Source organism: Phalacrocorax aristotelis, chromosome 8, assembly GCF_949628215.1.
Source record: "Phalacrocorax aristotelis chromosome 8, bGulAri2.1, whole genome shotgun sequence".
Lineage (NCBI taxonomy): Eukaryota > Metazoa > Chordata > Aves > Suliformes > Phalacrocoracidae > Phalacrocorax > Phalacrocorax aristotelis.
Genome location: NC_134283.1, coordinates 39621779 through 39648750, shown reverse-complemented (window position 1 = coordinate 39648750; position 26972 = coordinate 39621779). Strand labels below are relative to the sequence as shown.

The 26972-nt window shown below is 57.3% G+C and overlaps 1 protein-coding gene across 1 annotated transcript; it reads left to right on the top strand.

Moving 5' to 3' along the window:
- The first annotated feature begins 8943 nt into the window (after positions 1-8943).
- NDST1 (N-deacetylase and N-sulfotransferase 1) lies at positions 8944-19051 on the top strand. Its single transcript, XM_075102690.1, has 14 exons — positions 8944-9591; positions 10217-10699; positions 10926-11013; positions 11241-11395; positions 12450-12635; positions 12971-13099; positions 13276-13458; positions 13691-13787; positions 13942-14065; positions 14650-14824; positions 15057-15227; positions 16135-16244; positions 17142-17244; positions 17358-19051. The coding sequence occupies exons 1-14, from the start codon at positions 9082-9084 to the stop codon at positions 17475-17477; spliced, it is 2634 nt and encodes an 877-aa protein (XP_074958791.1). The 5' UTR covers positions 8944-9081; the 3' UTR covers positions 17478-19051.
- Positions 19052-26972: the final 7921 nt, after the last annotated feature.

Sequence of the window (26972 nt, the reverse complement as noted above, 5' to 3'; positions counted from 1 at the left end):
CTGTAATGGCAGAGCTTGCAGAAGATGAATCAATATTGAGCCATAAATCCCGCATGTGACTGCTGGCTGGGCGGTCAGGGGGCTGGGATTGGGAGCGCCTTGCTTTCCACAAGCTCCCCAAAAGTGTCAGGACCTTGCTGCAGCCCTCTGCCCAGGGAAGGGGCTGAGATCCTTGGTGCTTCAGGTGGTTTGAGCCTTCTGGAGGGGTTTAGGAAGGTCAAGAGATCCCTAAATGTGGGGTATCCCGGGAGGAGCTGCTCTCATATTAGTGTGGGGGGCACGCCTGGAGTTCAGCCCTGCTGCTGGTCTGGTCCAAAGCTGTGGAGATGCGGGTTGTTTTGGAGAGACTGAGACTCTCTCCAAGGGGCTCTGCTCTGTTGTCCCTCTTCTGCTAGGAAACCCAAAATATCTGGAAATCCCATCACTTGTAAAGCAGAGAAGAAGAAGTGTTTTCTGTCTGTCTTGGCTTGGGCTTGTTGAGGGTTGGATGTACAGTGAAGGGTGTCCCTCTCGGCTCCCTCTGCCTCACAGGGAGATGCGTGTCTCACCCGATGGCTCTGCATATGGTTCAGAAGGATGACAGCCCAAGGGGTGTCCCCGCTCCTTGGAGCAGCGTGCAGGCTCCACACGCTTGCTGCTGTCTTGGCTCTGCCTCCTGTGCCTTGGCCTCGGCATAACCCATATGCCTTCTGGCTACTTGTCAGCATCTCGCTGAGTATCCCCTTTCCTTCCCGACAACTGTCTGCTTCTTCACAGCCTTATACAGCCCTGTAACCCCAGGCCTTGGAGCCTGAAGCAGTGGTACCAGCTTAGAAAAAAAAGGGATGTGTTAAAAAGGGTTAATGGCTCAGTCCTGAAATATGGCTGCAAAATGCTATTGATGCCTGAAGTCTAAATGTACGGCTCGGGCCATTTCATATCTCCTCCAGCAGCCTCGATTCATCCCTTGGCTGCACTGGTGCACTGCTGGCCTCGTGGATTTATGTTGGAGAGGGGAATGGAGGCAGAGAGGGAGGGAGGGAGGCTGTGCATGGTACCTGGCATGGGATGGGGATGCTGTGCCTGGTGGGGACGTGGGAGGCTACCTGAGTGGGGAATGTCTCCAGGTAAAGAGGCCAGGAGTGGTGCAGTCCCCTGGCCCAGCTGGCTAGGGGGATGTGAGGCAACACATGTTACCAGGGATTTATTAGCTCTCGCTGGCTGAAACCATAAGCTGGTGTGCGTGGGGCAGGTGGTCTGGTGCCAGGATGGAAGGTCAGGTGGGGCATCAGAAGGTGGTTCCTCAAGCATTTGCTTTGCCTTGAGCCCCTGCAAAGGAGGAGGAGAGCACAGGGGTGATGCTGTAGTCTGGGAGCAGGCAGACTAAAGCAACAGGCTTCCCAGGGAAATGCTGGTCAGTTTGTGCAACCTCAGCCAGGGATCTGGAAGTCAGGGAGGCGTGAGGCAGCCCGGGTGCCAGAAGCCCCGATGCTGTGCTTGTGGGGGGCAAACATGGGTGTCTTAGAGCGTGAAAACAAAACAGATCTTGCAAGTGTCTCCTGTGCTTTGCACCTGTTCCTGCTCTCTATATTTCCCCTGGGACGGTGAGCATTGCAGCCTCTGGTACTTTTTAAGGGTGGCAAAGTTTGTGTGCAGAGGTAATGTCTTTTATTAGCCTAACTAATACCTTTAGGAAAAAACAGATGTGCTCTTGGGCCCGAGGAATGCCTGCGTGCCCAAAACGTGTCGGGTTTTCCAACTGTGTCTGTTGGTCTAATAAAAGATCTGACCTCTGCCTTGCCCGGACGTGACCTTGGAGCGTGCTGGCCCTGGGAGTATCCCACCCATGTGTCAGTCACTGCCTGGCCCCTCCCCAAAGGACCTGTCAGCCCAGGAGCCATCACTGGAGCATGTCCCCACTCACGGCAGGCACTTACCTGCCTCCTAATTCAATGCTGGCTGTAAGCACCCAGCCCCACGGCTGCTTTGAGCTCCCAGTGGGGTCTGTCCTGGCAGGCTGCAGGAAGCAGAGCTTGGCTGAAGCTCAGCAAAAGCATTGGGTCATCAGGCAGGATGGATGCAGTCCTGTGAGCCCCAGGGAGAAGGGAGCAGCTCGTGCAATGCTCCATCCTTGTAGGGATTTCTCCTGAATGGAGGTGCAGGAGGGTCAGTTGTTCTCCATGAGCTGCTTCATGCTGTGGTTTTATGGATGCTGCTTTGCAAAAGTGCTGTTTTGGGGCCGGGTTAGCACTTGGCAGGGCAGCCTGTACTCCCTGGAACAGCTGGCATTTCTTCTGCAGTGGGACAGAGTTGCCCTCCTACCAACTTCAAATTTCCCGTAATGGGAAGCTGTCAAGCAAACGAAGTAGCTGGCCTGTCCCGTGGGGCTTGCAGCACTGCTGTGACCGAGGGGGGGAATTGCTGCTGCGCTGCAGCTCTCCATGGTTGAGCATCACCTTTGTGCTTGTGGCAGGACCAGCATCTCTGCAGGGAAGATCTGGCCAAGCAAAGCGTCGAAGGCAGCAGAAAGTGGTTCAGTTGTTGTTCTTTTGGGTAGGAGACCCATGCGACCTGTGGTGAGAGCGCAGGCTGCTGCGCCAGCGAAAACCAAAAATTCACGCACGATTATTTTCCCCTCATCCATTTTCTTTTTAAAATACTTGGGATTCAGACCCTGCTTATCCAGAAAGGCTCTTGGGCAATTGGAGAGCCACAGGAACCGACACGGCACATTTCAAAGCAGGAAAACCCAATTCATTGAGTGGATTTTTTCCCCCACTGTGAATCCACTTAAAATTCATGGAGAGTTTTGTCAGTAAGAACCTGTTTCAATTAACAGACAAAAGAAACTCTCCTCATTAAGTGCCTCTTTCAATTAAGGTTTGGGAGAATTCCCCCAGCTCCGCTTCCTTTGGAGCGAGGCTGTTCCCGAGGATTCAAGGGCAAAAAATACCCGTGAGGAGGAACAACCTGCAAAGGGCTCTGGCTTTTTTTGGGGGAGGCAGTGGCACAGCCCAAACTGTAACCTGGTTGGAGGGTATCAGGGTGTTTGACAGGATGGTGTGGGGGAGCATCGCTGCCAGAGGTTCGACTGCCCAGCCCGGCATCCCTGGGGTGTAGGAAAACTAATGACTGTTGCTAATTGCTGGCCTAGTTTATGGAGGAGGCTCATTTCATGCAGGTGTTGGGAGATGGCGGGGAGGGTGGAGACGTGCTCTTCCAGACCAGGATGCTTGGGACAAGGTGGGGGGCAGCCACCAGTGCCTAAGGCTCAGAAGTGGGGTGACCTCCCTGGGAGGTTCCTCTGTGCAGCCTTGCTGGCGGGGAGCTGCGGCTCCTCGGAGCTGGGGAAGGAGCTGGGAGAGGGGGGTTACCAGGGGCAGGCCTGGGGAGTGGGATTAAGGTGTGGGGTTTGCCAGACTGGTTTTAAAAGTCCCACTGGTTGGGCTTGCCAGCTGCTCTGCCGTGGAAGAAGTTTTAATCACGGGCTTCCAGAAACCTCACCTAGTTCTTTGGGGTTTTGGGTATTTTTTTTGTTTGTTTGGGTTTTTCCTCCCCTAAAAATTCAGCAAATGTTAGCAGCGATTCGCCACACACCAAACCTTATCTTTCCATCCCTGTGCAGGGAAAGAACTGTTTTCACAATTGTTTTTTTGAAGAAAACCTGAGCAAAACAGTACTTTTATCTTTTCCGGTAAAACTGAAGTGCTAACAGGGCTTTCTGACTGAAAAAAAGTCTCTTCCAGAGCTGGGCACTTTGGCCAAGAATAACTTTTTTTATTTGAAAATCTTTGACCGCTTTTGATGGGCGAGTCACTTATCTGGGTTTCTTTCCTGCAGGAGCGGGCAGGTGGTGGGCATCTGGAGCCGGAGTTTTATTTCCAGAGGGTAAACTTTGTTCAGCAGCAGCAAATCAGGTGGATGCTCCAACTGCTCATTTTTGGCCAGGATTTATAAATCAGATCTTAAATAAAGTGCTGAGAAAAAGGGAGGAATTTTTCTGCTGGAGTCTCTCTGGGGTGCAAATGCTCCAGACGTTGAATAAATCGGGGTAAATTTTCCCAATATTCCCTTGTGTTTGCTCCTGTCCAGCCTGTGCACGGCAGGGAGAAGCCAAGCATAGAGCGTGGGAGCAGCACCAGTGGCTGCCTGCTCCTGCCTGTCCCAAGGGCAGCTGCCGGGGCTGCTACTGCCCTTCTTTAATTTTGCACCTTTTGGGCACTGGGGAGACACTGGTGTCCTTAGGAAAGCAGTGCTGGGGCTGTCCTGCCAGCGGCAGGGTGTTTTCCTGCTTGGCATGTTGTAACTACTGTTTGCAAAGCGCATAAGCGGCCCTGTAATCTATCGCTAAGACGCTCCTTATCTGGCATTATAAAACCATGCCGGTGGCACACAAGAGGACTCGGTGAGAGCAGGCAGCCGGGACAAGCTCATTTCTGCTCACTTCTGTCCTTCATCTTGTTTTCCCCCCTCCGCCTGTTCCACATCCCTCTCCCCCGCCTGGACACCCTGGGTTTGCAGCCTCGCAGGAGGCAGCTAGACATCCATGCAGCTCATCCTTCCATCTGTGTCTCTTTGGGCCCATCCTAAAGGCTCACCCAGGCTGTGAGTAAGTGGGGGTCGCCAGGAAAATCCCCAGTTTTGCAGCAGTTGAAGCTTTAATGCCAGGTTGCAGCTGTCCCCCCTCTGGTGCAGGGCTTCGGTCCCTGCTCAAGGAGTACCTCGGATGTTTTTCATGCCATTTACTTTATAATTTTCAAAGCAAGCTCCCCTGTCTTAAGCTCGCAGTTGTGTCTTGAATAATATGGTGGTGTTAATCTCCTCTCTAAGGATGTGCTTAGCTCAGTGGTTTTAGATCTGCAGCCCTCTAAATATTACCAGCGGAGTGAAGGGGATTCCCTCCAGAGTGAACTTAAACCTGTTAATAATAATTCAGCTGCCTTTTGTGCATCCTTTACAGGTAGTCTGCAATTCCCAGGGCTGCAGGGCAGCAGTTAGTGATTGCTGAGGATGCTGGCGAGGACCCATGAGGCATGGGGGAGACAGCAGGCATGGTGGGCTGAGTGGCGGGGTGACCTTCCAGTAGCCTTTTGCCATCAAATGTCTGAGGGGGAGATGAAGCAGATGCATCAGTGGGGCTGAGCCGGCCGCATCCCCTGTGGTGGTCAGATACAGGAAGGGAAGTGTTGGAGTGAGCAGAAGCATTTGCAGATTGGTGAGCTGGGTGATACAATTTACCGTCCTGCCTCTAAATCCTCGTCTGTCCAGGCTTAACCCCCAGGGCTGGCTTACACGGAGAAGTAGAGCCGGTGTGGTGGCAGTGACGAGGTGATTACCCAGTGGTGCTGGCATGGTGGAGCTCTCCCTGCGGCAATGAGTGAGGAGCCGGGGTGCCCACCTGAAGAGTGCCAGCAGGAGAGGAGTGGGATGACCCATCTGGCTGTGGTGTTCAGGGTGTGGCTCCATCTCTGTGGGTTGAATGTTGTGGGCCTGTGAGCTACTAGAGTCAGGGGTTGGGGTCCTTGTGCATGTAAGGTCTTGCAGTCTCTTCTCCGTGAAGTTGGATGCTTGCTCCCCTCCCTTGCAGGTCTTTCCAAAGTGGTGCAAGGGAGATGCATGAGCAGTTTCTTGCCATGTCACACCTGTGATTTTGAGCTCACCTCCCATCCCTGGGCTGTGGGGTTGGGATAGTTGATTTATTTGACAGCTGGGACTCAGGAACTGTCTGATCTTCACTGCTTGCACCTGCGGCTGGACCTAGTGCACCCCCTGATAAATCAAACCATGCTGCAGTTGTCTGTGTGGACTGCTGACCCTCCCCTCTCCTCCCAATCTGCTTGCACTTATATTTAACCCTCCCATTGCATCCCTGCAGAATCCCACCAGAGGTTAAAGGAAGAGCGCTGCAAGCTGCTGACAGAGATGGTTTCATCCCCTCTTCTCCCCTCTGGTGCCTCTCTGTCTTTCTGGGGTGCAGTGGTTCCCCGGGGAGTGTTTGTGGCCAATAACTCTGGCCAGGGGGAAGCCGCAGCCCTCAAACGACACCGGGGGGTGGATTTAAAAAGCTTTTCAACCATTTTCCCCTTCCTCCTGCAGCTGTCTTAGATTTGAAGTGCTGATAGTAAAAGGCTTCCCTGGCCACTGGTTGCGCTCCCTGCCTGCCCTGGGGTCAGATCCGGCCCGCAGGGTGCTCCGGGCTCCCAGCCCTGCTGGAGAAGCCGCTCAGATGCTGATTGTGTTTGTCAGGGCAGCCAGATTAAGAGGGCTGTGGCTAAGCCTCCTCGCCAGGCCTCCTCTCCAGTGGAGCCTGGGCCAGGGCTTCGCTCAGAAACCCACCAGAAAACAGCATTTTCTGGATCTCTTTCTCCTGTGGTCCTTGATGTGTGGCTGTGGCTGAGGACCTGTCTGTGCGATGGGAGCCTGCCGGTGCCATACGGTGTTTCTGGGGGCCTGAGGTCTGCCTGCGGGACCCGGGCTGACATTTCCAGCTGGTGCCTTTTAAATAACCACTGTGGTTTTAAAAGGCACCTGAGCAGCTTCTAAAAATCAGGTTAAAAGGAAGTTTGACTCTGGCTTCACCTTGCCAGATCTTGTGTTTTTTTTTCTACTTTATCTTTGCATTTCCTTTTTTTTTTTTTAGAAAAGCTGTTGGTCTTGAGAAATTGTTTTGTGCCCTTGGACCTAAACATGCTTCTTTCTGTGAGATGCAGCTGCCAAGGATGTGCAGGGGTTTGCTGGGGAGTGTGCAGCCAGCACCCACTCGTGCGGGGAAACCCCTGAGCAGGAGCATCCCCAGCCCCCAGCATCACCCCAAACCCCTCAGCATCCTCCCTGCGGAGGGTTTGCTCTGGTGGTGAACTGGCAGAGCAGGATTCCTGCCTGCTCTCTGCCTTGGCAGTGGGGTTCGTGGGGTGGGACGCTGCCTGCTCCGATCCTGGCTCACACCTGGCTGCTCCGGGGGTCTGGTGCTGGCCCCCTGCCCGGGCAGGCATTGCTTTTGCTCTTCAACACGGCAGCCTCCCTCCCCAGGGAGAGTCAGCCGGCGTCTGCCTGGAGATGCTGTCTCCAAAGCCTGGTCATTAAGTACTGTAATTAAAAGCTCTTAGAAGGGGAAGGATAAACGAAGCGCCCTTGGAAATGGCAGGTGATGTGGGCGCGGGGCCCTTCTCCCCTTCTGTCGTCTCATGGCAGGTGGTGTGAGGATGGACATGCTGTCCTGCCCATCAGCCACTAGCTCCTGCACTTGGCATCAAACCTGCTTGTTGTCACTTCCCTGCCCGTCGCCATGGGAATGTGGCTGCCAGCACCCAGAGCTCCTAGAAGATGAGAGAAAGGGAGGGGGAGTGGGATGGCACGGCCTGGATACTTGATAATGTGGTCCCAGCTCTCAGCATCCCTAGGGATGCGAGGGAGCCTCCCTCTGCCTGGACGCATCCCTAAAAGCAACGTCTCTGTGTGCTTCTGCTTTTGGCCCTGGAGAAGTATGCTGCCCCAGAACCCCAGTGGGGTGCTCTCCTGGCGATGCTGAAGGTCCAGCCCTGCCAGAGGGGCGGAAGGGGTGAGTTGGGGCAGTGTACAACTTGGGGGGCTAAGAACCATCCTGTCCTGGTCCTGCCTGGACATGTGTGCATAAGTAAATTACAAATCAGTAAAACCAGGTGCTCTGCTGTGCCCGGTACAGCTGGCAGCGGAGGTTGCTGGTGGGTGGTGGAGGCAGCGATGGAGGCTGGCTGCTGGCAGCGTGCGTGGGGTCCGGGTGGAGCAGCATCGTACCAGCAGGGTTGGGAAGTAGAGGCTGGAGTGGGGATTGCTGCAGGGAAGGGCAGGGATGACAGGATTACCCTGCCAAGCCCCAGCCTGTAATCCACAGTACCGACCAGCCAGCCATGTTTAATCCCGTTACGTACCCGGCTGGTGTCTGTAGGGCGGGCTCTCAGCCACGGTGCCGGCGGGGCGCAAGGATCTCTCCCTGGGGAGGAGCAGGGACCTTGCTCTGGCAGTGGGTTTGGGGATGGAGCTGCAAGCCACCATGCCACCACTTTTATTTTTTCCTTAAACATATTGGCAGCGTCAGTGTCACCTGCTGGGGCAGCTTCACCTCCCACCAAGCAGTACCCATCCTTTCTTTTTCTTTCTTTTTCTTTCTTTCCTGCTTTTAAATGGGCTTTTAACAGGGAATGAAAAAATATTCCCAAGGTCCCTTTGGCTCCATGTGGGTGCTCCCACATGCCTGCCTCAGTGACCTTGGCTGGCAGCTCCCGGCTTGGCCTCGTGCTTCCCAGGGCTGGCCGACTGCCCACGTCCCTCCCTGCCAGCCGGGATGGGTGGTGCAGTGCTCAGACCCCCCACACCCCATTTTCCTCATCACAGCCTGGCTCCTGCTGGCTGCCTGGCCAACAGGAGGAGCAGGGCTGCTTCTCCGGCTGCTTGGTACTATGGGGACTGACTCATGGAGAGTCGGGGGCTCCCCCATTGCACCCTGGCGGTGCTGCCAGGACCTGGGCACGCACCTCGGCTAGGGTCCTGTGGCACGCATGCGCACTGCACTCCCGCCCCAGTGGTGTCGGGAGCTCACAGCGCTCTCGCAGCAAGCCCTGGCACGCCGGCAAGCGTGCCGAGGGATCTGCCAGGGCTGCCGTGCTGGCGTAAATAAAGGCGACGGTGTTGGTACTGACGCCGGCCCTGCCTGCTCATCCTGCCTCTCTCTTGCAGGGCGCCGTGCGGAGCCGGGGGACTGGGGCGCCCCGGGGAGCCGCCATGCCCGTGTGCCCGCCGCGAGCCGCGCCGAGGCCGCCCGCCGCCCCCTCGCCCTGCTGAGGCCATGGGGCTGCCGCTGCCACCACTGCGGGGATTTCAGCTCAGCAAGGGGACTCTCGGTGCATCTGCCATGGTGACATGAAGCGGACAGCAAGGGACGCCGGACTGCTGGAGGGGAAAGAGCCTGCACAGGCGGCCTCCTAGTATTTTAATTTATTAGTAGTATTCAATTTTATTTTACTTTTTTTTTTTTGGTTGGTTGGTTGCTTCTGCCCCTCCCCAGGGCTTGTGAGGGGAGGGGGTGGGCAGGGGAGAGGGGCCCCACCTCACCCTGCGGATGCAAGGATGACTGTGCTGGCCAGGGCCCGGCGGGGTATGCGGCAGCTCTCTCCGCAGGTGGTGTTGCTCCTGCTCTTCGTCTTATGTCTGCTCAGTGTTTTCGTCTCTGCATATTATTTATATGGGTGGAAAAGGGGCTTGGAGCCCTCTGGGGACGTGGCGGGGCCAGACTGCGATGAGCCTAAGGTTGCCCCTTCCCGCTTGCTGCCGCTGAAGACCCTCAAGGTGGCTGACTCCTCCCGCACGGACCCCTTGGTGCTGGTCTTCGTGGAGAGCCTCTACTCCCAGCTGGGTCAGGAGATCGTGGCCATTTTGGAGTCGAGTCGCTTCAAATACAGGACAGAGATTGCCCCGGGGAAGGGGGACATGCCCACGCTGACTGACAAGGACCGGGGGCGCTTTGCTCTCATCATCTACGAGAATATCCTCAAGTACGTCAACCTGGACGCCTGGAACCGGGAGCTGCTGGACAAGTACTGTGTGGAGTATGGTGTGGGCATCATCGGCTTCTTCAAGGTAAGGGGGTGTGTGGGGCGAACCGAGACCCCTTGGCCAGGCTGGGTGTGAGCAGGGGGCTCTGGGGTCCTGGTGCCCTGCAGGGACTGTGCCCTCCCCATGCTTTCTGCCAGCAGCCCAAGTTGTTGTGGAGCCAGCCCACAGCCTGGAATGGGGTGCAGTCTTCTCGCAGTGGGTGCCACCTTAGTCCTCTCCCCATGGAAGGGCTGTGCAGCTCCTGGGTGTTTTGGGGGTAAAAAAGCCTCTGGGATCAGTGCAGTTGCTTTTAGCATCCCATTTCCCAGCAGTGACCCTTGCTGGTGATTGCCAAAAGCATGAGCAGGTTTTTGCTTGGCAGCCCCCTGTCCTTCTCCTGCCCAGGGCTCGCAGCCCTGGGGCGCTTTACATGTTGAGCGTGAGCAGGATTGTGTGTGCAAGGGGGATGAGGGTGCCCCGTGCTCAGGAGCTGAAGTGGGGGACCCAGAACCTGGATCTCTGGGGGTGGTGAGCCACCTAACCCCTTGCCATGGCCATTGGTGCCCTGGTGAGACCCTGCCTGCACAGCCAGGCTGTGTGCTTGGTTTGTCTTTCAACACCTCCATTCCCGGCATCTTCGCTTCTCCAACCCCCGTCTCTCCCCATGCAGGCTAACGAGAACAGCCTGCTGAGTGCCCAGCTGAAGGGCTTCCCCCTCTTCCTCCACTCTAACCTGGCGCTGAAGGACTGCAGCATCAACCCCAAGTCGCCCCTGCTGTACATCACACGCCCCAGCGAGGTGGAGAAGGGTGTGCTTCCCGGGGAGGACTGGACTGTCTTCCAGTCCAATCACTCCACCTACGAGCCTGTCCTCCTGGCCAAGACAAAGTCGGCTGAGTCCATCCCACACATGAGCGTGGATGCAGCACTGCACACTACCGTGATGCAGGACCTGGGCCTCCACGATGGAATCCAGAGGGTGCTTTTTGGCAACAACCTCAACTTCTGGCTGCACAAGCTTGTCTTTGTGGACTCTGTCTCCTTCCTGACGGGCAAAAGGCTCTCCCTGCCCCTCGACCGCTACATCCTGGTGGACATTGATGACATCTTTGTGGGCAAGGAGGGCACACGCATGAAAGTGGAAGATGTCAAGGTGCGGCTGTGATGTCCTGGCTGGGTGGACAGGGGATGCGTGGGGCTGGGGGTCTGTGCCTGCTCTAGGATGTTCCAGGGATTAGCTTTCCTGCCCCGAGAGCATCCCCTGGCCCTGTGGGAGCCCCTCTGCAAAGCTCTTGGGGACATGGGTCCTCGCCCTGGCATGGCAGCCATCCCTGTGGCCATATGCTGAGGACGCCTTGCTTTCTCTCACCCTTTCCCAGGCACTATTTGACACGCAGAATGAGCTGCGCACCCACATCCCAAACTTCACCTTCAACCTGGGATACTCAGGGAAATTCTTCCACACAGGTAAGGAGGGCAAGGGCATCGCTTTGCCTGTTGGTGCCGTACAGCTGGTGTTGAGACACAAATCAGTGCTCAGGAAGGCCAAGTTGGGGCTGCAGGAGGGTCCTCGGGCATCCCACCCCGCTGCCCCCCATCATCCAGTTGCTGAGAGGAGCTCCACCTCTCTCTGTCCCTGCTGCTCGCCTGTGGCTCTGCATGCCCGGCGGTGATGCCAAGCATCACACCCACAGGTACTGATGCCGAGGATGAAGGCGATGACCTGCTGCTGTCCTACGTGAGGGAGTTCTGGTGGTTCCCCCACATGTGGAGCCACATGCAGCCTCACCTCTTCCACAACCAGTCGGTTCTCGCCGAGCAGATGACACTAAACAAGAAATTCGCTGTCGTGAGTAAGATGCCGCCGGCAGGGGGTGTTTGTGGTGGTGGGAGAAGGGGGGCAAAGAGGCAGCGAGCTGCCTGGGTTGCCCATTCAAGGGGAGACGTCATCTGTGTGTTGCAGCTGTTCCTGCCTAGCCCAGCACTGGGGGGATGCAGGGGTCCAACCCGTGTGGGATGCGGAGGTCTGACCCATAGCTCTGCAGAAGGAAGCGTCTGCTTGGGTTGGTGTGTGCTGGGTTTTAACTGAGCCTGGGTTTGGGTGCTCAGCTTGGCGCCAGTTGATGCTGTGCTGGGCAATGATGCAGGATTATGGAGCGGTGGCCATGTGCTGGGAGGCTCCTGCTGATGGAAACTCCCTCTGCAGGCTGAGCTGTTGGGGACATGTTTGGTGTGTAACGGCAGGCTCTGACCTTCAGCATGCTAAGGGGTTGTCCATCCTCTTGGACCGTCCTTTATCTGCCCTGAGTAAAGCCAGCACTGAGACCAGATCATGGTGTGATTGACTCATTTGCTCACAGCTGTCCTGAATCCAAACCCAATAAAGCCAGACCCAGTAATAATAATTGGGTCCTATGGCCTAAGAGAGGGATCTTCAGGCTAACTTGAATTCATTGTCTGATAATTAGAGGTGCTTAATTAGAGAGAGACTGGACTAACCCTACTTGGGATGGGCAGTTGTCCAGCTCAGAATTTCCAGGCTCTTTTATATCGACTGATACAAACCAATTTACAGCCCTGTGTGGATGTATCTCCTCATTCTCCACAGAAAAGCTTTGCTGCTGTTGGTTTGTTGGTGACAGCAGAAACGGCAGGGATGAGGATGGTCTACACGAAGCAAAAGAGCGAGTGTCCACCCAGCATGTGTGCTGCTGGTTTCCTTTCATGGAGAGAGCCCTGGTTAGGAGAGGATGTGCAGGCCCAGCCCTGCCCTGGTTGCTCTTCAGAGGCACAAATTCACAATTTGTAGTTGGGAATGGGCAGTCCCTTGGGGAGAGATTGGTTTGTAACATCGTGGTTCTGGGGTCTCCGTGGTCACCTGCTCCCTGTTCTCTTCTCTGCAGGAGCATGGCATCCCCACTGACATGGGGTACGCTGTGGCCCCCCACCACTCGGGCGTGTACCCTGTCCACGTGCAGTTGTACGAAGCTTGGAAGCAGGTTTGGTCAATCAAAGTGACGAGCACAGAGGAGTACCCCCACCTGAAACCTGCTCGCTATCGCCGTGGCTTCATCCACAACGGCATCATGGTAGGTGGCCAGGTTTTATCTCTGGTGTTTCTCTCCTCTGCCTCCACCACTAAACCCCAGAACATCAGGGGGTAGTTTCTGGGCAGCTTGGATGCTTCGATTTAAGGGGGCTGTGCCCTTGCTCATCCTGCATGGGGAAAGCTCATGTGAGGACAATTTTTGGCTTCTCCTTTTGTCCATCTCCATCCATTGTGGGCATCGGGATTCAAGTCAAAGGTGGTGAGGAGCAGTGGAGCCAATCCTGACCTCTGAGGGGTTGAGGACCCCCTTTTCGTTTGGGAGGAGAATGTGGACCCAACCCTGGCTGCTCCATCCATGTCTTTCTCCTGCCCTAGGTACTCCCCCGGCAAACCTGCGGCCTCTTCACACACACCATCTTCTACAATGAGTACCCCGGTGGTTCCAGTGAGCTGGACAAAATCATCAATGGGGGTGAACTGTTCCTGACTGTGCTCCTCAACCCTGTAAGTACTGCTGTCCGGCTGCCTGGAGACAGACGGGCAGGTGTGTCTTGCAGAGCCATCCCCTGGTGCCACTGTGGGCAATGTTCCCAACATCCTTTGCCAGGGTGCAAGCTGTTTGCATGCGACGGCTGCTGGGGGAGGCTCTGCTAACCCCTGCTCTGTCCTGTCTGCTTCAGATCAGCATCTTCATGACCCATCTGTCCAATTACGGCAATGACCGCCTGGGCTTGTACACTTTCAAGCACTTGGTCCGCTTCCTCAACTCCTGGACCAACCTGAAGCTGCAGACGCTGCCGCCTGTGCAGCTGGCACAGAAATACTTCCAGATCTTCTCTGAGGAGAAGGACCCATTGTGGCAGGTACCTGTCATGCCTGGAATGGGGAGAATAGGAGGTGTTTCACCTCTTTGTGGTTCTGCAGGTGGTGCCAGGAAGGAGTTTGCCCCATAGAGCTGGAAATAACCCATCTTTGCCCTGCCTGCCGAGCAACGTGGCCTCCCCATGTGTCTGCTCAGGCTGGAGGGGTCTGAGCAGTGGTGCATAGTCCCGTCCAGGCTGCCCTGTCTCTGATCTTCCCCACCCCACATTTCAGGATCCCTGTGAAGACAAGCGTCATAAAGACATTTGGTCCAAAGAAAAGACCTGTGACCGATTCCCAAAGCTACTTATCATCGGGCCTCAAAAAACAGGTGCTTCCCTTCACCCTTGGTGCTGTGAGTGCACTGGGGGGCTTGCTGAGTCCCCCGCACGCCCCCAGAGAGTCTCTCTCAGCCCTCCTGCCCTGAAGCAGAGCTTGGAGAGAGGTTTGGCCAAAGTCAGCTCTCACTTTCTGTCTGTCCAAAGGAACAACTGCCCTTTATCTCTTCTTGGGGATGCATCCGGACCTGAGCAGCAACTACCCCAGCTCAGAGACCTTCGAAGAGATACAATTCTTCAACGGACACAACTATCACAAGGGCATTGACTGGTAGGTCTCCCCATTGCAGGGGCTGAGCTGGGAGCACTGGTTCCTTCAGGAACTGGAGCAGCAGTGCCAGGGGGTTTCCCATCAGCCTCGCAGCCACTGGGCTCTTGGCAGAGGGCACCTGGGTGCTGCAAGGCAGGACAAATCCTGCATGGGCTGTCCCCTTTTCAAGGGTGTCCTCGTGCCAGCACCAGCTCTGTTGGGTGGTCAGAGAGTTTGGCTTACTGCAGAGGTCTGCGGTGCAGTGGTTGCTGCCACACTACCTTCAGACCACCACACCACCATGGTTTATCCCTGAGATGTTGTCCTGAAGGCAAAGGCCACATGCCAGGGCTTCAGAAGTGCCCTCAGTAGAAGAAATGTGTATGTGTGCACATCTGCTACCCGCTGTTTTCAGGGAATCTGGTGAGGCTTGGCCCTCCAAAATGGCTGGAGGGGATTGTGCAGCCCCAGGCAGCATGTCAGACCCAGGGGCACCCTGCAGGGTTAGTGTGTGGTACAGAGTGTCTGAGGTGTCACCTGCGAGGGGAGGTGCTGGGGACATCTCGTGGTGCCTGTCCGCCCGCCTCACGCTGTGCCTCTCCCAGGTACATGGAGTTTTTCCCCATCCCTTCCAACACCACCTCCGACTTTTACTTTGAGAAAAGTGCCAACTACTTTGACTCAGAAGTGGCTCCCCGGCGAGCTGCGGCCCTGCTCTCCAAGGCCAAAGTCATCACCATCCTCATCAACCCTGCAGATCGAGCCTACTCCTGGTATCAGGTGAGCCTCTGCCTCTGCCTCTCCCCTGGCTTGGACAGCCCCATGGGGCAGTGGGCCAGGGGCTTCCCTCCATCAGCTTGGTTTGGGAGGTGGGGTGGCTGCGGGCGCTGCACTTTTTGGCTGAACAAGATGTGCAAGGGCACAGCATAGTGGTCTGGGAGCCATGGTACCTCGTGGGCAGCCCAGGATTTGGGCTGTGCCAGGAGCAAACCTGCCTCACTCATGCCTGCAGCACCAGCGAGCTCACGACGACCCAGTTGCCCTGAAATACACCTTCCATGAGGTGATCACGGCAGGACCCGAGGCTGCTCCGAAGCTCCGGACCCTGCAGAACCGCTGCCTGGTGCCAGGCTGGTACGCCACCCACATCGAGCGCTGGCTGAACAGCTACCATGCCAATCAGGTAGGTATGGGAGCACCCTGCTCCTACAGTGGCAGCACCCCGGGGAGCCCCCCTTGCCCAAGCAAGGATGCGCAGGGAAGAGAGTTTAGGTGCCAAGTCAGCTGCAAGGGTGCTCCCATGGGAGCACCTGCTTTTCTTATACCTTAATAACCATGGGAAGGAGAGTAAAAGTGCTTGGGTAAAGTGCAGAGGGCAGATATTGTGCATGAAGGAAACCCTTGTAGTGTGAGGTTGTCAACAGTTGATGCACAAAGATGTCCTTGTGCCGGTCCTGGGCAGGTAGGTCCTTTTGCTGGCCCTCCGGCAAAGCAGGGTAAAGGGGGGCGTGGGGTGGAGGGCTGTGCGTGGCTCTGCAGGGGCACCCACTGCTTGCCTCTAGCTCTTGGCCACAGACCCCAGCGGGGCTGCCCTGTCTGGTGTGACCACAGCATCAAAGCGTGACAAAAAGAGCGGGCAAAGCTGCCCTGTGGTTCGAGCTGCCTCCAGGGGAAATGGGGGCTGGATGCCAGCCCGGCTGTGCCCCACACAGTGGAGTCCTGCTGGCAGTGTATGGACTCAGTCCCTGAATGATTTTTCCACCATCATTTAACCTTATAAAGTGTATTAGTTGTCTGCTTCTGGCATAATTCCTGTAATGCAATCCTGGCTGGCTGTGGACTGGGGGGCCCCGAGCTGAAGCTCTGGTGCTGTCCTGGATGGATCCTGGCTCTGGCTTTTATTTGCATTTAATTTTCCAACACCCAGCATAAGTGAACACCGGGGCACGTCAGCATTCGAAAAGGGACCCTGTGCAGGCTGGTGGCAAACTTGGCTCCAAGATGGCAAAAGGTGCAGTGAAGGTGTTGTGCCCCAGAAGAGCAGAGCCAGAAGCCAGCGGCACCTCACTGCCCTGCCTTGCTCCTTGCAGATCCTGGTCCTGGACGGCAAGCTGCTCCGAACAGAACCCGCCAAAGTGATGGAAACAGTCCAGAAATTCCTTGGCGTGACCAACTTCATCGATTACCACAAGACTCTGGCGTGAGTCCTTCCCCAGGCTTCTCCTTCCTCCAACATGCCTTTGCTCCCAGTGCAGTGGGTTGGCCCTGGGGACACCCAGCACTGTCCTGGGGGCAGCCCTCAGCCTTGGGGCTCACTGCAGAGCTGCTGCTGGTTTTATTGAGATCAGGGTTTCAGCTGAGGCTGGAACAGCAGTTCCTCAGTGCTGTGGCCTACACTGGGGTAGCTGCAATCAGAAATAACGTTCAAGAAGCACCCTGCTTTGCTGTGCTTATCCAGGCACTGCGGTGGGGATGGCGGTGTCACCCCGGGCAGCCCAGGAGCAGCTCTGGGCTTCTGGAGTGGAGTTCAGGGTTGCGTTCATGCCACTTGTGACAGTGTTGAGCCCCAGCACCCTGTCTCCTTGTGCATGCGCTGCAGAGAGCAGCTCTTGCTGCTGGCCATGTGACATCTCTGCAGGTGCCATCCCACTCTCAGCCTTGCAGACATTAAAGCCCATTGTGGGAAGCAGGAGCCTCCAGAGCTCCTAGAAAAACAGTAATTTACCTCTGCGCTGGGCTCGCCTGTGTATGTGACCGCTCTGAGTCTGCACCCAGGTGTCATGGGGCTCCTGAGAGCATCCAGGGCCAAAGGTGCTGCAGAAAATACTAATTAAACCCATGTAGGCCCCCATGCTCCCTCACAGCAGGGCGATGTGGTGATGAATGAACCTTGTCAGGCCACTTACTGTGCAGCTGTACAGGGAACCTGCTGTACAAGGGGGTCGATAACAAGATGTTAGCTGGGCTGTGAATTAAAGAAGAGGTGGAGAAGGGCCCCCATGCAGGGCTGGGTGGCAGTGGGGCTTGTTGGGCAGTGTGCTTGCCTGCAGCAGGTGTGGGGGAGCGAGAGGGGTGAGGCAGAGCTGTCACTTCGCAGGTTTGACCCAAAGAAAGGATTCTGGTGTCAGCTTCTGGACGGAGGGAAAATGAAATGCTTGGGAAAGAGCAAAGGGAGGAAGTACCCTGAGATGGATTCGGATGTGAGTATGCAGAAAGCCTCCTGGGATGGTCCCGAGCAGGGCTTGGGGGCTGTGCTGGGGCAGTGGGCTTGGGGCTGGTCCCCCTGACCCTTCTATCTGTTCTCCCATTGCAGTCACGCGCCTTCCTGCGGGACTATTACAGGGACCATAACATAGAGCTCTCCAAGCTCCTGTACAAAATGGGGCAGACGCTGCCCACCTGGCTGCGGGAGGAGCTGCAGAGCACCAGGTAGCTGCCGCCCGCTGCCTGCCCAGCAATACCGGAGCGGGGCTGACGCCTGCACCCGGCGGGACCTTCCTCAGCAATACCTGGCAGCCGCCTTGGAGGGGACCCCCGGGAGCAAACGGCTGCGCTGGAGGCTGCCCGAGCAGCGGCCTGGCTGTGGTCCATGTGCTGCCACCTCTCTACCTACCCCGCACCCATTTCTCTTTCATTTTATTTTTCCTTTCTAATTCCTGGGCCTGTCAGTGAGGTTCCTTCCCGCCCCACTCCGACATGGGGAAGTGGCACAAATTCCCCCTTTCTCTGCCCAAAATGGGCCCCGACTCCCCTGGGCCTGAGGGCAGTGGCAGAGCCATCCCTCACCTCCTGGCCTGAGAGTGGAGGAGCCGCTCTGGGCATGCTGGGAGGTGACTGCTGAGCTGGAGCAGAGGAACGGAGCTGGTGGAGACCCAAAGCACCGAGCGACCCAGATCCAATCCTACCATCAGCCCCGTGGTAGGACGCAGGAGAGTTTGCTGGATTCCCCCGACACCTACTTGGAAAAGCTGCGAGCAAGGCGGATTTTTTCTTTCAAAGCCTTGGGCATGATTTCTTTTGTCATCCCTGTTCATTATCAAACTCCTCGACCTCTTTCTCCCCCTCCGTGGGCAGTGCTGTGGGACTGTGGCCGAGCAGGAGAAGGGGACGGTGTGCTGGCCCCGGCACACTCCCGACCCTGCAAAGCCCCCCTTGCGATCTTGTACACGCGTGGTGTTTCCTGTGGTAAAGCCGAGCGGCGCCCAGTGTCCCCTGGCACGGAAAGCCAGCCCTCAGGGACAGGGCGGACGTTGGGATAACAGCAATCAGAAAGATTCTGAGAACTTCAAACCTCTTGAATATTAAAAGCAAAAGTATTTTAATAATGTTGGGGTGCGGGGGTGGGGTGTGGGGGGGTGGTGTTGTTTGGTTCCCATTTTGAAGGGGGTTGTTTTTCTTTGGTGCCAGAATTTGTACCTAAACCCCGAGGGTTTCACGTGGTCTCTTTGGTTGTTACGTGTCTGTTTGGTTGGTGACGTGGATGAAGGTCAGTGGGGAAATGGGGGGACGGTTTCCCAGCCACAGACATGTCTTTATACTGGTGGTGCCGTAGAGAGCTGCAGCCCTGGCTCTGCCTCTCCCGTGCCCTGTCCTGTCCCCTGGGTTTTGTAGCCGGGGCTGGCAACTGAGATGATTGAGCTATCACGAGTTTACTGAGATAAGGACCCAAATTTCCCCTCGATGGAGCTGCTCCGCGGGGTGTGGGATGGCAGTCTGGTTGCCGCCGGAGGTGGACGTGGTACCCAGGATGCCGCCCTCGCCTCCAGAGCAGGGCCAGGGCAGCGGCAGGGGAACATGGCATTTCGCCCTGGGTGATGGAGGGGCCCCTCTGGCAGCCGGGGTTCCCACTCGGTTATTTTTGCAGGAGCCCCTGTAGCCATGCGTGGGGCCATGGGGGGCTGCACCTCCACTCTGCCCCTCTGTGAGGTTGTGCCAGGAGAGGCTCCCGGGCACTTGTGTAAGGTCCAGTTGAACCAACTGTTAATAAATCAGGGGGCTCTGGTTTTACTTGCTGGTTGTTGCCTGTTTTTCTCCTCACTGGCAGGGTCCAGCCTTCTCCTCGGGGGGTCCCATCTGCCACCGGGGCCTTTCAGGCCCATCTTTTGGGGGGGTTGGGGGAGGACAGTGGTGTGCATGGGAGCAGCCCTCCATGCACGAGGTGGCAGCAGCTGTCTAGTCCCAGATCTGGCTGTGCTGCGCAGCTGCCCGCAGCCTCGTGTTCCCAGGATGGGGCCCGCAGCCAGCCGGGACAGCATCCAGCACTGACTGCGTTAGCACTGGGGCAGGGATTCTGGGGGGAGTAGGGGGATCCCCGCTCGCCTTCTCCCCCTGCCTGATTAGCCAGTCGCTGCCTGCTTGAGCCTGCCCGCCTGTCTGCTGCCTCCCCACCGCCTTCTGCAGCCTGGCCCCTGTGAAGTGCTGGAGGAAACGAAGATGGAGCCTAATTAATCCCAGCCGGGTTTGTTTGAACCTGTCGGAGTGACAAACGATGTGCAGTGCTGCAGGAGCTGCCGGACGGAGGAGAGGGGGCTGTGAGGGGAGAGCTGTGGGCTGCCTGCCTGCCCGCCCACACCCCCAGGGCTGCCTGCCTGGACAAGGCAGCTTTTAATTTTTGGCCATGCTGGAGCAAAGCCAGGCCCTGCACCCTACACCGTTACCCCATGGTTTGCTTCCCAGTGTCCCTGATCCCAGGAGGGAGTGGTGGGGCTGTGCTCAGGGCTGGCCCCATCGTCCCCAGCCAGCCACAGGCGATGTGCAATGTGCCCTAGCTCAGCTGGGCTGCACCAGGTGGGACCAGCTGCGGCTCAGCTTGGCCCTGAGTTAATTGCTTGTTAATTAATTGGGCCAGGAGCACAGCTCAGCCCTATGTGATGGCCTCAGAATGCCTGGGAGGAGGAGGAGGGCTCTGCCCTCCCACAGCTGTGGGACAGCCATGGGGGAGGAAGGTTCCATCCCCCTCGCCCATGGCCCACATTGGCACTGGTCGTGTTTTCTGGCTTCTGTGTCTGCTGAAAATGTGCAAACTTGGTGAAATCTGTGCCGGGCTGGGCAAGGGCAAGGGACTGGGTGGCTGTGGCTGGCAGGGCCCTGGGAGGGGAGTGGGAGCCCTGGCCAGCATTCCCACTCAGGGCTCAAACCCTGCCATGCCCTGGGCTGCTCCCCTTCCCCAGCTGGGGGCTGCCGGGGGCTGTCTCTGCTGTGGCCTCATCCCACAAATGCTCACTGGAGACCCCAAGGCAGCCACTGCCTTGGGAGCCCCTGGGAGGATGGGGGCTGTGTGGGGAAGTGGGTGGGAGGCAGCAGCCTCCTGGGGGGTCCTGGAGGTCTCAGAGCTGAGCCCAAGGCTGCTCCAGGCCCTCCACAGCCCCCAGCCTGCATGCAGGAGAGGAAAGCAGGACTGTGGTGGTGGCTGTGGTGAGGGCTGGCTTTCCTGCCCACAACAAGCTGCTGCGGGGTCCGGTCCAGCCCCGGGGGCTGCTCTCTGCACCTTGATTCATCCTGCAGCCATGCCTTGACATGTCCCGTATCCGCGTCCTGACACATCCCATGTCTGTGCCCCAACATGTCCCACATCCTTCCTGGCTGCTTGAGGATGTGCCAGTGAATCCCCGCTGCCGATGGCCGCAGGAGAGACGTGGAGCCCAGCAGTGCCCAGGCTGCTGTTTGCATGGGGCCAGGCAATGGTGGTCATGCCGCAGCCCGCCGGGCTGGCAGGGAGGGATGCGGATAGCGTGGGATGTCAGAAGCAGGATGCATGGCTTGTCTGGCGAGGCATGGGGCTGGGTGAATGCAGGTGACCTGTGGCCCCCCCTTCCTTGTCCCCAGCACAGCTGCACAGGCCAGGGGCTGGATCCTCCCTCCAGGTGCCTCCCAGAGTAGTGGGGTGGCTGTGGTCCTGCTCCCCCATGCAGCCGGTGTGTGACACCCTGTCACCCCACAGTCATGCAGAGCCACCCGCACCGGCATTGCCACCAAGCCCCTGACCTCCCCCAGGGGCTGTGAGGGCTGGCTCCTGCGGAGGTCCGAGCTGCCCTGCCAGTGGCCGTGCTGCCGGCTGCACAGGTCTCACCAGGACAGGGGTATTGGCAGGAGGGCTGGAGGTGCAGCGCTCTGCTCCCAGAGCCCATCAGATGGGTCAGGAGTGCCTGCAGGAAGAGGGAAAAGCCAAGAGATTCCCAGGTTCCTGCCAGGATCACTTGGGGAGCTTATACCCTGGAAGGGCAAATGATTTACAAGCCCCCAGCTCCCCAGCAGACCCATCTGCTACTAGAGAGCACGGCTCAGCCACGCAGGGCACAGCCCTGAGCAAGATGGGCATTAACAGCCCGCTCCTGAAAGGGGCGACTGAAGTGAAGTTCCCAGTTTCGCAGCCTCGCTTGGGTTAAAACCCCTATTCCTTGCCCAGGCCTGGGAAGGAGGGGATGGAGGGGGGTTTCACAGCATATCCAGCTGGGGAACAAGGTGGCAGTGCCAACAATTGGGGAGCCCCATCCGGCTCCTCCTGCCCTGCTGCTGGCAGTGGCCCAGCTCCATGCAAGTGCTGGGAGCATGTGGGAGGCAAACCCTCATGGGGAATATCGTGCCTTCCATTGTCTGGTGAGCAGAGTGGGTAGTGGGACAAAAAAAAAAACCCTCTTGGATGGCTGGAAAACCATGTTCTGTATTGGCTTCCCAAAGCAGGCAGAGGTGGGAGCACTCAGCAGTTTTTGGGTGGGATGGGTTCCTCCTCCAAGGGCTCCGTCCTGTGTCCAGCCTTTACAGCCTACTGAAGTTCGACGTTTATATCAAGCTTTACAATGAGACTTAGCAGAAATCAGAATAATTTCAATCAAACAATGTCTATAACATGGTTTTCTGTTGGAGAAATCCCCACCAAGCTAATGACCTCCTATCTCTGCTCCTCCAAAGAGGTACATGAAAGGGGCTGAGGCTGGCAAGTGCAAACCTGTCCAAGAACTGGGCTCTAATAAACCTAAGCAAAGGAGTTGGGAAGGGCCATGGAAACTGCTCTCTCACAGGGAGAAGCAGGGGTGGGTTTGCATCCTATAAATAACAGAGAACTCCAACCGCGGAGGAGCCCCTTGCTCCCCTGAGAAAGGCATCCCCAGACCAGATGGCTGGAGGTTAAAACCAGATGACGCAAATATTTCACACCGTGGCAGGATTGTGAAAGCAGTGATGTCTTCGCCTTCTTCCACAGCCCTTTCCTCCAGGCTGGGGACCTCCTCCCTGGGGGATATTGTCATGGAGGTGGGGTGCAGGGGTGACACATCAGGACCCACGTGGATGGGAGGTGGCAGAGGTGCTGCTGGGAGGGCTCTGGCTGTGGTCAGACTCCTGCTGGGATGATGGGACCCTCACGGAAGGTCAGACCTGGGGCAGCCTAAAGCCTCCTGAGACCCTGTGCAGTGTCATCCAGCAGTGCTGTGTGCTGGGAGGGGACAGCAGCTGTGCCAGCCCCACCGGAGGGCCCTGTCACTTTGCATGACCCCTGCAGCTGCTGGGACATGACCATGGCTCTCCAGCCCTGGCACGTACTGCATCCTTGTCATGGGACCTGTGACCGGGGTGGGACGATGCTTAGGTGGGGGGGACAGTGCAAGTCACCAAGTCCTTGAATAAGAGTTACACAAAATATTTCTTCTAATGCTTCTTGTGATTTTGAGGTGAAGTATTTACAGTTTGTGATAAAACAATGCTGAATTCTGGCATCTGAAAAATGTCAAGGTATTTTTATATGTTCATCTCCCCCTGGATTGCAAAGCTGATAGATATCTTTTTGTAGAAGTTGTACTTTTCCTGTAAAGATTTATAGGTCTTGTTTTGAAGATACAAATGTATAGAATGTCTTCTATACATTAGAAGACATTTATATATGAGATATTTACAATGTCTAAGACTGTAAATACAAATCACCCATTTAAATGTCACAGCCTAAATCAGAAGACGCTGGAGATGTAAAATAGACTTGAAATGTCAAAGGATAGATGACAAAAAGATGTTTCTTCCATCCTGGAAAATTGTCTTATAACCAATTTCCATTAATCCCGGCTTTCCGGTGGCTGTAGTTAATCCAGTTTTGCGAGTGTTGTTTGTTTTAAAGAGGAGACGTGGTGATGAGCAGCTCGGGGCTGTAACCCCGTGGGGCTCTGCTGGGAGCCAGACCCCTCTAGCCCCACGAAGCTCCTGGGCTGATGTCCTCCCCAGCACCCCCCTCATCCCAGCCCGGTGTCCCCCCTCCCTCCCCACCTGCCAGCCCCCCACCATCCTGCATCCCGATGCCCTCCTGCAAGGCGCCTTTGTCCCTTCCCGCGCTGTTTATTATTAAAACCAGGTGTCGGAGTGGCTCCGAGCCTGGGGAGAGCTGGGGCCGCTTCCCAGGGGTCTTGGGGCAGGGAAGCGGTGAGTTGTCGTCCCGCAGAGGGGCTGCAGGGGCATGGGGGGGATGAACAGGTGCCCCCCCAGGAACGGGACTCTCCAGGGACCTGGTGCTCGGTGGCTTTCTCGCAGCTGGAGCCAGCGGGGTCAGCACTGAAGGGCTGTCCGAATGTCTTCTGGCTCCTAATGCAAGTGCTGCTGGCTGGCAAATCTAGAACCAGGCGGGTTTTGCACAAGTGAAAAAAGATAGGGGCTGATAAGGTGGTTCTGGTTTAATAACGCAAGGGGCAGCTGGGAGGCAGGTGGAGCGAGGCCGGGTTGGGAGGCTCAGGGCAGCTTTAGGATGAGGAAAGGCTGTGAGGTGATGCTGAGCCCTGAAGAAAATCAAAGGCAGACATTAAATAAGGCTCCCGGTGCTGAGGGTGTGCAAAGGGCGACAAGATGTGGGTGGCTCTAGCTGTCCTGCCAGCTCTTCATTCAGCAAAACAGCCGCTAGTCATCTAAATGCAGATATAACTTCTCTGGGCACAGGGAGTGACAAAAATCATGCTGGTACCGGCACATTCCCACCACTGAGGGGCTGGCACTGCCGTGAAGGTGTAACTCAACCCGCATAATATATAGGTTTCAAATATTTTAATAATTTTCCGCTTGTTTTTAAGCCCTGGGGGGACTCAGTGCTGTTTGTTGGTACAAAGCTTGCTTTTGGGATGCTGCTTGCTATGGGCTGCTTGCCTCTCCCCTGCCTGCTGGCCCCAGGCAGGGATGATGCCTTCCCCAAAGACCTTGGAGCTTCCCAGAGCACCCCTGGTGAGTCCCCGTCCTTGTCCCTCCATGGGACAATGTCTGCAGCTCCTTTGCAGGGCACTTGGGGAGTGAGAGAGGAGAAACTCAGGAGCCAGAGCTGCTAGAGGAGCTTTTAGCTCTAGGTACAGAGGAGGGAAATGTTAAGAGTTTCCTGCTGTCGCACATCTGGGTTGAGTTTCATTGCTTGTCCCTCCCTGTGCACCACGGGGCCGCTGCTGCCAGAGCTCCTGGGGCTTGGAGAGCCACAATGTGGGTCCCAGTGCCAGGGCAGGCAGGGAAGAGTGCTCGGGATGTCTTCCCCCCTTATATGGGGTAGTCAGCATGGCAGAGAGCCCACCTCAGCCCCCATCTTCCCAGCCCTTCCTCCGCAGCCAGGCATGAACCACCCGGGGACCCTCCGGCTCCTCATCCTTCCTTGCCACCTCCACCCACCTGCCTTCACCCAGGCTTGCTGGGGTGCTTCCTCCCCGCTGTCCCTTCCATGCAGGATATCGCCTCCATCCTCCCCTGCCCCGTGTCCCGCAGGGCTGGTGGCCACGTGGGCACCGTGCAGCCAGACTCCGCAGCAGAGAGGGTCCAGTCCACATGCAATGCCACTGCCACACACACACACACACACTCCCCTGTAACACACCATCCCCAGGGCCACCGGGAAGATGTTCTAACTGCCCATCCTGCCCATTGGGGCTCGTGGCAGGACCAGCGAGCAGAGCAGGCGGAAGATGCTGCCATGAGAGCCGGGCTGGCTCCCTGCCCGGCTTCAGCCTTTGTGCTGGGGAGAGGCCCGGGCATCAAGCTTGTGGATGCTCGTTGTTCCCAAAAACCTCCAGCTCCCCCCTCGGCCCTAGCAAAAAGGAGGGTGAAAGCGGGGCTGACCCAGCTGCAGCCCGCTCGCCAGCCAGCACAGCCCCAGCACCTCCTGCCCCACCGCGGTGCTGCTCCCAGCCTGGCACGGGCAGGGGGGACAGCACCTGCCCCCTTAGTTTGGCAGACCTGGGCGATCACTTGCTGGGCTCCTCCTTGGCATGAATTCACAGCTGCCAGCTCTGTCCGGCACACTGAAGCATGCAATGCCACCACCGCCTGAGTCGAGACCTTCCGGCTCCTGCAGCAGATGTCCCTGGGGAGGGGGGTCCCAGCTGTGTGCCCCTCATGCAGGTGATCAGGCTGTCCTCGGGGACCGCTCTGGTGCTGGCACAGGGTCCCATCGGCCAGGGTGGGCTGCAGGGGAGCCCTGCAGCATGACGGTGGGTGCAGCCCATGGGTGCATGGAGGCCTTTGGGGGAGGGGTGTTGCAGTGGGGAGGGGGTGAGGAGCAGCGCAGCGAGGCAGACCCCTGCTCCGGGCTGCCACCAGGGTCTCTTCCCTGGGCCACACACAGCCACAGGGATATTTATACAGGATGGGAGCGGAGCATCCAGCCCTGCAAAGCCATGTGCCTCCCCATGCACACCCTCCCGAAAACCATACAGACCCAACATGAATCAAACGCCTTGGAATGAGCCAGAATAAATATTTTACGGTAAATTACTAAGGCTAATAATTATAAAAATCTGTACTTATGACCCAGAGCCAGGGGAAGATTTCCAAGCAGCTGGTGACCACATGGGCAGCAGTCCCCCCGCTGCTCCCCAGCCAGGCTGACGGACCCTCCCTGCTCATAGGGAGCAGCCGGGGGCCAGGGACTGGGGGGGTCTGGGGGTGGGTGTCCTCCCCTGGCTCTGGTGCCGGGGTTGCTGGGGGATCCGTGAAGGCCCATGGAAGGGCTAAAGACAGGATTTCCTGCAACGCTGGTTGTTGCTGCGGGCCTGGGGAAGGTGCAGCATGGGGGCGGCTCAGCTCCCCACCCACACATCCCCACTTTGGGAGCCTTTGGGATTATCTTATTGCAGAGGGACTCAGAGTAGACAGCATTGCAACAGGGGGAGAGGCTGGGGGGGGGGGCTGGCTCTGGCTGGCTATGGGGTGGGATCGTTTTTACCCAGTTGACCTCTCAGATGTGACTTTTGGGGTGCAGCCACCTCTCCTTGGCCAGCAGGAACCAGATCTGCCCTCACCCCCCAGCTCTGCCCCTCCCCACGACTGCTGGGGTGGGACCGTCCCTGGGGGACATCTTGGGTCTGGCCACGTGCTCGGGGCTGGAAGAGGCGCGTGCCGGGGGAGCATCCCCATCTCTACCTCGGATGGGGACCGCAGCCCAGGGAGGGGCCTGGCACGGGGTGTGGGAAGCTCTCGCCATTTCTTTTCCTCCTTTCTCCTCCTCCAAGCATTAATTCAGATGACTGCAGCGACAGTGTGGGCACGCACCGCCCTGGCATCTTTCAGCCCCTTCCCTCTCCTTGCAGGCCTGGTGTGACCATCCCCATCACGGCTCTCCGTAGCCCCTTGCCGTCAACCTGGATGCTGCCCTATTCTCATCTCCCTCTGGAGCAACTGGAGGGAGGAGGGATTTGAGCAGCCTGACCTCACTTAGTGCTTCCCCCTTCCCCCAGCTCTTTTCCCTTCCTCCTTGTCCTGATTCAGAGGAAAAAATCGGCTGGATTTCAGGTCAGCACCCGGCTCTCCCTCGCTCAGCTCCTCCGGGCCGATGACTCAGACAGCCGATGGCGGCATCCGCGGCTCCGGCCCTGCTTGGCTCCGCTCCCACCCGGCACGGCTGCAGCAACAATGGTGTTGGCCTTGAGAGAGTTTACACAGAGCGGCAGGCTCCTTCCACACCCGCCGACACTTGATTTAGGCAGAA